Source organism: Staurois parvus, unplaced genomic scaffold (genome assembly GCF_062004578.1).
Source record: "Staurois parvus isolate SC_StPar_1 unplaced genomic scaffold, SC_StPar_1.0 ptg000927l, whole genome shotgun sequence".
Taxonomy (NCBI): domain Eukaryota; kingdom Metazoa; phylum Chordata; class Amphibia; order Anura; family Ranidae; genus Staurois; species Staurois parvus.
The window spans coordinates 844,827-856,043 of NW_028318723.1; the positions used below are offsets into that span (position 1 = coordinate 844,827).

The following is an 11,217-nucleotide window of genomic DNA, read 5'->3' on the forward strand; positions in this document are numbered from 1 at the left end:
ACAAAAGTATCCACTTTTCCCCCTTTACATCTCTTTAGCATTCTTTTCTTAAAACGGTATTAGGGCTCATGTACACTGCAGATGATAAACTCACGTTTAGGAGCTGTTCTGCATTTTTTTCAGCAGCCCCTGAATTCCCCCTAATGTTTTCTTATGTCTCCATGTACACATCGTCGTTTACAAGCAGTTGAGTTTACAGTCGTTTTTTTGAACACAGAAAACTTGTGTTCAGCAGTCGATTCTCAGCGTTTCAAACACAAAACGCTTGTAAACGTGGTAAAACGCAGCAAATCGCGTTTATAAGCGTTTGTGTTTGAAAATGTTTTTTACCAGATGCTGTCCAGAGCCTTTTTTCATCATGAAAAATGCATGCAAAGCGTTTTACTGGTACTAAAGTGGACCCGGTACACCATACTTTGAGGTTTCTCATGAAATAAAATATGTTACACGGCTGCAATAATTTCTGCACAGAAATGAGCCGGAACACATCCAAACACCACAAAAAAAAAAAAAACAGCTAATCTCAACACATACTGCTCTCCCTGCTTCTGCTCTCTCTATTTCTCTCAAAATGTCTAAAATTGTTAATTTATTACTGTTTTTCAGTGCATTTTGGGCATCTCCTGAGGTTAAAAAACCCCTTTTAAACACAAATGCTCATAAACGCGGTATGCAAACGCGGCTAAACAGACGTTTTTTATCTACGTTTTCCAGCAGTCAGTTTCCATCGTTCAGAAGTGTCCCGTGTACATGGGGCCTAAAACCCAAAACCAAAGATGTAATATACAGTTGCAAGAAAAAATATGTGAACCCCTTGGGATTACGTGGAGTTTTGCATGAATTGGCCATAAAATGTGCTCTGAATGTCATCTAAGTCACAACTGAATGTCATCTAAGTCACAACAATAGAAGAACACAGTCTGCTGAACATAATACTACGCAAACATTAGATGTTGCCATGGTTTAATTGCACATAACATGTAAACATTCACAGTGCAGGGAGGAAAAAGTATGTGAGACCCTAGCTTAATGACTTCTCCCAGAGCTAATTGGAGCCAGGAGTGAGCCAACCTTGACTCCAATCAGTGTGATGATATTGGATGTGTTGCTGACAGCTGTCCTGCCCTTGAAAAACACACACCTGTTTTGGGTTTACTGGTTTCAAGAAGCACTGTCTGATGTGAACCATGCCTCGCAGAAAAGAACTCTCAGAAGACCTACGATCAAGAATTGTTGACTTGCATGAAAGGGTTACAAAAGTATCTTCAAAAGCCTTGATGTTCACGTGTCCACGGTAAGACAGACTGTCTACATATGGAGAAAGTTTAGCACTGTTGCTACTCTCCCTAGGCGTGGTCGTCCTGTAAAAATGACTGCAAGAGCACAGCACAGAATGCTGCATGAGGTAAAGAAGAATCCCAGAGTGTCAGCTAAAGACCTACAGAAATCTCTGGCACATGCTAACATTTTTGTTGACACATCTACAATAAGGAAAACATTAAACAAGAATGGAGTACATGGGAGGACACCACGGAGGAAGCCATTGCTGTCCAAAAAGAAGATTGCAGCACGTTTGAAGTTTGCAAGAGAGCACCTGGATGTTCCACAGCACTACTGGCAAAATATACTGTGGACAGATGAAACCAAGATTGAGTTGTTTGGGAAGAACACACAACACTATGTGTGGAGAAAAAAAGGCACAGCACACCAACATCAAAACCTCATCCCCACTGTGAAACATGGCGGAGGGAGCATCATGGTTTGGGGCTGCTTTGCTGCCTCAGGGCCTGGACGGATTGTTGTCATTGATGGGAAAATGAATTCCAGAGTTTATGAAGACATTTTGCAGGAAAACGTACGACCATCTGTCCGCCAACTGAAGCTCCGCAGAGGATGGGTGATGCAACAGGACAATGACTCAAAGCATACAAGTAATTCAACAAAACAATGGCTGCAACAGCACAGAATACGCCTTCTGGAGTGGCCCAGTCAGAGTCCTGACCTCAACCCGATTGAAATGCTGTGGCATGACCTTAAGAGAGCGATTCACACCAGACATCCCAAGAATATTGCTACACTGAAACAGTTTTGTGAAGAGGAGTGGTCCAAAATGACTCCAGATCGTTGTGCAGGTCTGATCTGCAACTACAGGAAACGTTTGGTTGAGGTTATTGCTGCCAAAAGGAGGGTCAACCAGTTATTAAGTCCAAAGGTTCACATACTTTTTCCTCCCTGCACTGTGAATGTTTACATGTTATGTGCAATTAAACCATGGCAACATCTAATGTTTGTGTAGTATTATGTTCAGCAGACTGTGTTCTTCTATTGTTGTGACTTAGATGACGGTCAGAGCACATTTTATGCCCAATTCATGCAAAACTCCACGTAATCCCAAGGGGTTCACATACTTTTTCTTGCAACTGTACTGCAGCTTATCAATCGTTAGATGTGGTGGCTGCATTAGTTTTCTTTTTAAAGGCTTTCCCCCCTCTATTTTCACCTGGTGATTTGGCCAGTACCACTCCCAGTGGTGTATTTAGGTTTTGTGCTGCCCTAGACAACACAAAGTTGGCCCCCCTTCCCTGGAGAGAGCCTGAAATTGACCAACAACACCCCTGCCCCCCCATCTGAGAGAGCCTTCCACTACCATTGCCCCCATACACCGGCCGCTCCCCTCCCAGCAAGAGAGAGAAAGACATTCACCTTCACAGCCCTGGACATCCTTGGGAACGAGAGTCAAGCAGCCCGCACCCTCTCTCAGATCCTACCCTGTCCCAAGCCGTATGTGTCCCCTCTTCTGTCCCTTCTTCCGGGGTGGTGCTGCCCCCCTGAAGAATGCGACCCTAGGCAAATGCCTTGTTTGCCTTGTGGTACATATGCCCCTGACCACTCCTCCTGTATTATGCGCCCCCACTCTGGATGAAAGAGCACAGGGGGCACCTTTTGGATAACAGCATTGTCAGTCTGGAGGGGGAGGGGAATGTTAACTATCAGAAGCGGACTGACAACTCATGGGGCCCCCAGGCAATAGGGGATCATGGGGCCCCTGTGTCCTCACCCACGCTCAAACCACACCCAAAAAAGCCTCTGAAAGGTACCAGGAGCATCTCATGTGGCCCCCTACTGACCCTGGGCCCTCGGGCAGCGCCCCAGTGCTCAAATGGTAAGTCAGCCCCTGTTAACTATATTAGCAGATTTAAATACACCAACAAAGTGAAGCCAACGTCCAGCTCACAGATAATCAGTTACGGCAAAGAGAGTGTTTTAGCTTTTGGAATAATGGTTTTGCCGGAATAAATAAAAGCCGATCATTGTAAGCACCCCAGCCGGTGTTAAGTGGTTTGTCTCATCCCTGTAAACTGATACATCAGGAGGAAAGATTGTTCTTTTGAAAAACTACAGACATACTGGCCAGATCACCAGGTGAAAATAAAGGAAAGAGAGCCTAAAAAAAGAAAACTAATGCAGCCACCACATCGAAGAATGGGTAAGCTGCAATATAATACTTCTTTAATAAAACGTCCTCTGCCCCTTCTATAATAACATTCCCTTTCAGAGAACTGCTCCATAATTGCCGGGTGAAAGTGCGGTGAACGTGTTCTGGGACGGAGCTGGAAAGTTTTAATCAGCTACAAAACATTTGTGATTTCAGAGCACAATCTGCTCGCTGTACGAGGGCGAAGCTACAACAGCTTGACGCACAGCTGTTGGGAGGGTAACCCTTGCTGTGCCGGGAGCTCAGGACGTCTTCCTCTCCTTACATGTGCCATTGGTTGTACAATGGTTCTCCGTCTCCGGGATCTTGTCCTAAAGCCCAGGAAGGACTAGTAAAGGGCGGATTCTCTGGTTCCTGGCAGCAGATGGCAATCTCCTATATATTTTATTTGATTTATTTATTTCAGGTACTTATATAGTGCTGTCAATTTACGCAGCACTTTACATACTGTATATATTGTACATTCACATCAGTCCCTAACCCTCAAGGGGCGTACAATCTAAGGTCCCTAACTTACATTAATACACACAGATACTAGGGCCAACATAGACAGGAGCCAATGTCTACCAGCATGTCTTTGGAGTGTAGGAGAAAAACGGAGTACCGGGAGGAAACCGGAGTACCCGGAGGAAACCCACGCAGGCACAGGGTCCTCTTAACCTCCCTAACGGTATTCCCGAGTGTAGCTCGGGGTAAAATGTCTGTACCAAAAGCGGTAACCCCGAGCTACACTCGGGCTTACCATGCAGCGCTGCATAGGGAGTCCCTGCAGCACTTACCTTGTCCTTCGCTCCAGCGATGTGTCCCCTGCAGCGTCCCCGGCCATCTCCTCCGGCAGATGCCGGCATCCGGCTCCTGTGTTCCGGTCCCTGTGATGTCGGGATGTACGGGCGCCAATTTGAAAATTTAAAAAAAATTTAATTTTTTTTCAAAAAATTTTACATAGTAAAACATTGCTGTTTCAACCCATTTCACATACATTTTGTCCCGAGTGCTTTGTCCTGTCCCCTGTCTGCATTTTGAATGTTCTTTCTGCCTGGAAACTTAGAAAAGTCCATGGCATCCAAAAAGTGTCCCTTTAGGTCAGACGCGGTTTTAGACCGGCTAGAGAACAGCGATAGTAAATCAGAACCACTTGCAGAATTGAGTGATAATGATTCGTGGGGGAAATTCCTCATCAGACACTGAAAACGATTCTGCGACTTTGCTCAGCGATGTGCGAACTTGGCGCTCTATTTCACATTTCAGTGTTTTTGGTTTGATTATATTATTGAATTAAATTTATTATTATTATATTATTATTTTTTATGATTATTTATTATATTATAATTTATGTTTTCGTGTTTCAAATTTTATCCTACCCGGGATGTTTACTAGACTCTTGTTCGGACAGAATTCAGTGAGTTATTCCTAAATATTACAGCCTACAATAAAAAAACTACATATTTCCATGCAAAATAATGGTACCGCTTTCAGCACCAAAAATCTGAAATAATCAGACCGCCAGGGAGGTTAAGCCTCTTGTGTTTTATTGTTGTACTGTTTCCATTTATATTGTAAATATTTGTTTTTACATTGTATAATAATAATGCAAACTCCAGGCAGGTGGTGCCGTGGCTGGGATTCAAACCAATGACCCTACTGCTGCCAGGCAGGAAGGCTAACCATTTAACCACTGTGCTGCCTGTATACATCTAATAGATTGTAAGCTCTTGTGAGCAGGGTCCTCTTAAGCCTCTTGTGTTTTATTGTTGTACTGTTTCTGTTTATATTGTAAATATTTGTATTTATATTTTATAATAATAATGGGCAGCACAGCAGCTAATGGTTAGCACTTCCGCCTGGCAGTACTAGGGTCGTTGGTTCGAATCCCAGCCACATCACCTGGAGTTTGCATGTTCCCCCTGTGCCTGCGTGGGTTTCCTCTGGGTACTCCGGTTTCCTCCCACACTCCAAAGACATGCTGGTAGGTGAATTGGCTCCTGTCTAAATTGTCCCTAGTATGTGTATGTATGAATGTGAGTTAGGGACCTTAGATTGTACGCCCCTTGAGGGTTAGGGACTGATGTGAATGTACAATATATATGTAAAGTGCTGCGTAAATTGACGGCGCTATATAAGTACCTGAAATAAATATTCATTTTGATGTTTGCTGTCGGCATCTTTATTCTATGCACAGCTGTACTGGTAGAGAGTCAATGTAGCCGTTCCTGTCCTGCCATAGAGGAAGTTCATTGTTTTTAAACAATTCAGAACTTGCATTTTTTTTTTAGCGAAAATGGAGAAAAGCTATACCACTCTGTCGCAATTAGTGGCACTGAACATGACCTATTCAAGTGAACGTGGCCACGCCGCCACCGCGCACATTGCTTCACATCCTGCGCTTATTTTACATACTTTACTAATACATCCCGAGCAGGGCTGTGGATAAGGGGGTACCACCAGTCCTTCTGTACGGGGCCCAGGCCAGCAGGGGGGCCCAGGAAGCTGGGTGAATTGGATGTGGGAAGGGAGGGTGATCAGCACAAGGGGGGCAATTATGCGATGCCCTGTATGGCTCTGAAAGCTGGATTCTTCCCCTCTCCCTCCCGCTGGTTTTCAGAGAAAGCCATACAGGGGATCGGTTCCAGTAATTGCCCCCACCAGGGGCGGACTGACTATTTGGAAACTTGGGCACTGCCCGAGGACTCGGGGTAAGTAGGGGGCCCCATGAGATGCCCCTGGTACCTTTTCCATAGGCTTTTTTGAGTTTGGGCAAAGACACAGGGGCCCCATGATCCCCTATTGCCCGGGGGCCCCATGAGTTGTCAGTCCGCCCCTGGCCCCCACCATGCCGGTAGGAAAAAAAGGAGGGAAGCCGGCATCACTGCAGAGGTGGGGGCACACCAAGGGGGGCTTGGGCAGCAAAGGAAACATATGGTGCACAGGTAAGGTGATGGGGGAGGGCAATTACTGGAACCGGTCCCCTGTATGGCTCTCTCTCCCTGCTGTAAGCCAGCAGGAGGCAGAGAAGAAGCCAGCTTTCAGCTGCTGTGGAGGGAGCCATACAGGGGATCAGTTCCAGTAATAGGTCCTCCCCCTCCTGCTGTGCCGATCACCCTCCCTGTATACATCTGATTCATCCAGCACCCTGGGCCCCCATAATGCCAGCTTCCCTCCTCAGGATGCAAGCACACAATAGGATCCTTCAAGATGGAGAGTGGGGGGAAGGGTCTGAGAAATACGTCACATTAGCCAGCCCCTTCTTTTTCTGAATGAACACAATTTAGTGATTGGCAGTGATCACTCACTGTGTTCATTCATAACTGAAGCATAGTAAAACGCAGGGGTGGACTGACAACTTATGGGCCCCCCGGGCAATAGGGGATCATGTGTCCTTGCCCAAACTGAAATAAACCTATGAAAAAGGTACCAGGGGCATCTCATGGGGCCCCCTACTGACTCCGGGCCCTCGGGCAATGACTGAGTTTCCAAATGGTCAGTCCACCCCTGGTAAAGTGTGTTTTGGTTTTTTTTTTAAGGGGGCCCTGTCAGGTTGGTTTTATGGGGCCCACATGGTTTCTAACAGCAGCCCTGATCCCAGGCTATAGGATGAGATCTAGAGATGACTTCCCATCAACCAATGGTGGATTCAGCTGGCCAGTAGAAAAAAGTCATTGCAACAATGTAACAATATCCAACTATACAAGAGTATCCATTTCCCTTTTATATTGTATATTTCTTTAGCATCCTTTCTTAATAAGCCGTCCCCTGGCCCCTTTGGGAGAACTAAGCAGTAACTGCCGGGAGATGATGTCCCATCGTACAACCAATGGTAGATATACCTGGCCAGTAAAAAAAAAAGTCTTTGCAACAATGTAACAATATCCAACTATACAAAAGTAGCAATTTCTTCTTTATATCATATATTTGTTTAGCACTCTTTCTTGGACACAGACCACTGCCCTCTATGGGGCGGTCGGATGGAAACAGACCGCCTGTCCCGTTCCGCCTGACTTCCATCCCATCCGCCAGATGGATGGGGAATGGATCCCCATCCGTCTGTTTTTGGCATACAGGATCGGATCGAATGCCAACAGGTGTTAGTGGACACTTGTCTGCTGACACCCGCCAGTCCATAGAGGTTTATGGAAGGTCCGATCGGGTCTGCCTGAAAAACTGGCAGGTGCACCTGATTGGACCGTCAGCATGAAAGGGGCCTTAATAAGTCCGTCCTCTGCCCCTCTACAATAACATTCATTTCCGGAGAACTGAATGTAGCTGGCCAGTATAAAAAGTCATTGCAACAATGTAACAATGTCCAGCTATACAAAAGTACCCATTTCCCCTTTATATCGTATATTTCTTTAGCATCCTTTCATAATAAGCCGTCCTCTGCCCCCTTTGGGGGAACTTTGCCGTAATTGCTGGGAGATGATGTCCCATCGTACAACCAACTATAGATGTAGCTGGCCAGCAAAAAAGTAATTGCAACAATGTAACAATATCCAACTATACACAAGTACCCATTTCCCCTTTATATCGTATATTTCTTTAGCATCCTTTCATAATAAGCCATCCTCTGCCCCTTTGGGAGAATTATGCCGTAAACTGCCGGGAGATGACATCCCATCGTACAACCAATGGTAGATGTAGTTGGCCAGTAAAGTCATTGCAACAATGTAACAATATCCAACTATACACAAGTACCCATTTCCCCTTTATATCGTATATTTCTTTAGCATCCTTTAATAAGCTGCTCTCTGCCCATCTACAATAACATTCCCTTTTGGAGAACTATGCTGTAATTGCCGGGAGATAATGTCCCATCGTACAACAAACTATAGATGTAGCTGGCCAGTATAAAAAGTCATTGCAACAATGTAACAATATCTAATTATACACAAGTACCCATTTCCCCTTTATATCATATATTTCTTTAGCATCCTTTCATAATAGGCTGTCATCTGCCCCTTAGGGGGAACTATGTCGTAATTGCCGTGAGATAACGTCCCGTCGTACCACCAACAGTGGATGTAGCTGGTCAGTAAAAAAAAGTAATTACAACAATGTAACAATATCCAACTATAAACAAGTACCCATTTCCTCTTTATATCATATATTTCTTTAGCATCCTTTCATAATAAGCTGCTGTCTGCCCCTCTACAATAACATTCCCTTTTGGAGAACTATGCCGTAATTGCCGGGAGATGACGTTCCATCGTACAACCAATGATAGATGTAGCTGGCCAGTAAAAAAGTCATTGCAACAATGTAACAATATCCAACTATACACAAGTACCCATTTCCTCTTTATATCGTATATTTCTTTAGCATCCTTTCATAATAAGTCGTCCTCTGCCCCTTTGGGAGAACTATGCCGAAATTGCCGGGAGATAACGTCCCATTGTACAACCAACTATAGATGTAGCTGGCCAGTATAAAAAGTCATTGCAACAATGTAACAATATCTAATTATACACAAGTACCCATTTCCCCTTTAGATCATATATTTCTTTAGCATCCTTTCATAATAAGCCGTCCTCTGCCCCTTTGGGGGAACTATGCCGTAATTGCCGGGAGATGACGTCCCATCGTACTACCAATGGTAGATGTAGCTGGCCAATATAAAAAGTCATTGCAACAATGTAACAATATCCAACTATACACAAGTACTCATTTCCCCTTTATATCATATATTTCTTTAGCATCCCTTCATAATAATCCATCATCTGCCCCTTTGGGAGAACTATGCTGTAATTGCCGGGAGATGACGTCCCATCGTACAACCAACGGTGGATGTAGCTGGCCAGTAAAAAAAAGTAATTACAACAATGTAACAATATCCAACTATACACAAGTACCCATTTCCCCTTTATATCATATATTTCGTTAGCATCCTTTCATAATAAGCTGTCATCTGCCCCTTTGGAAGATTTATGCCGTAATTGCCGGGAGATGACGTCCCGTCGTACAACCAATGGTAGATGTAGCTGGCCAGCAAAAAAGTAATTGCAACAATGTAACAATATCCAACTATACACAAGTACCCATTTCTCCTTTATATCATATATTTCTTTAGCATCCTTTCATAATAAGCCGTCCTCTGTCCCCTTTGGGAGAACTATGCCGTAATTGCCGGGAGATGACGTCCCATCATACAACCAATGGTAGATGTAGCTAGCCAATAAAAAAGTAATTGCAACAATGTAACAATGTCCAACTATACACAAGTACTCATTTCCCCTTTATATCATATATTTCTTTAGCATCCCTTCATAATAAGCCATCCTCTGCCCCTCTGCAATAACATTCCCTTTGGGAGAACTATGCCATAATTGCCGGGAGATGACGTCCCATCATACAACCAATGGTAGATGTAGCTAGCCAATAAAAAAGTAATTGCAACAATGTAACAATATCCAACTATACACAAGTACCCATTTCCCCTTTATATCATATATTTCTTTAGCATCCTTTCATAATAAGCCGTCCTCTGCCCCTTTGGGAGAATTATGCCGTAACTGCCGGGAGATGACGTCCCGTCGTACCACCAACGGTGGATGTAGCTGGCCGGTAACGAGAGCTGCCAGCATATCAGGGGTTACTCTCCCAACAGCTGTGCGTCAAGCCGGTGGTGCGGCATTTACAGGGTTAAAATAGGCGCCTCCTCACCGCCTGTCAAATGCAATGTTAGCCGCACGTCTAAACGTAGCCTTGCTCAATCAGGAGAAGGGATTAGCGAGGACTTCAGCTGTAGGACGGACGCAGGGATGCCAGAGCATCCTCAGCAGGGGAAGGGTTAAAGCGGGGACCAGGAGAAGGCAGGTGACAGAGCGAAAAGCTTGGCGAGGTGACTTACATCGTCCATGGTCAGCCTGTGGCCAGGATACGCAGATCTACGACCTGAGACTACAGGAAGGGAAGGCAGATGTCCTCCTCCATGCAGCCCCTTCCCTGCACACCCCACCCACCCAGGCTGGACCCTAGGCCCTGACAGGCTGAGCAAAGAGGAACCTTTCTAGCCCCGAACAGCTCAGCTCTCCACCCTCCGCTTGCCTCGATTCCTCTTTTCTCTGCAGCTACAAACCTCGGCTTTAAAAAAAGTTGGGTTTCCGGTGGTTGAGCTGAAATTGAGTCAGTGAACTGAAAGTGCGAAGCAGCTGAGTACATAGAGAGCCGTACACCGCCCAACAGAGACGTGCACAACGCAGCATAATAAATAGGGCTTTATAGAAACAAATTACGTTACACTAAATGTAATAAAAAAAGAAAGCAGTATTAAACCCAAAAACAAAGATTTATTATATTGCAGCTTACCAATAAATGGCTGCTTTTTTTTTTTTTGTTTTGTTTTTTTTTAGGCTTTCTTCTATTTTTACATGGCAATGCAGTGAGTAAGGCTGCGTTCACACCGAGGAGATGTTCAATCATTTTGACGTTAAAATAAACACTTGAAAAGCTAAAAATGTATATCTATGTATGTATAAATGTATATCTATGTATGTATAAATGTATATTTATGTATGTGTGTGTAACTTGCGAGCCACTAAAATATTCCTCTGGATCGCTAACATTTATCACATACTCAAACTGTGTAAAAAAGACCATATACCGTATTTTTCGTTCCATAAGACGCACCTGACCATAAGATGCACCTAGGTTTTAGAGGAGAAAAACAAGAAAAAAAATATTCTGAACCAATGGACTGCAAACACAGTACAGGGGATGACCAGACACTG

The 11,217-nt window shown here is 44.4% G+C and overlaps 1 protein-coding gene across 1 annotated transcript in view; it reads right to left on the bottom strand.

Annotated features, from left to right (window-relative positions):
- The window catches only part of PLEKHO2 (pleckstrin homology domain containing O2), a 90,432-nt gene extending 79,938 nt beyond the window's left edge, over window positions 1-10,494 (bottom strand). The window contains exon 1 of the mRNA XM_089656669.1: window positions 10,338-10,494. Coding sequence (XP_089512795.1) covers window positions 10,338-10,346 — 9 coding nt within the window. The 5' untranslated portion in view covers window positions 10,347-10,494. The remainder of the gene's footprint in view (window positions 1-10,337) is intronic.
- Between the last annotated feature and the right edge of the window lie 723 nt (window positions 10,495-11,217).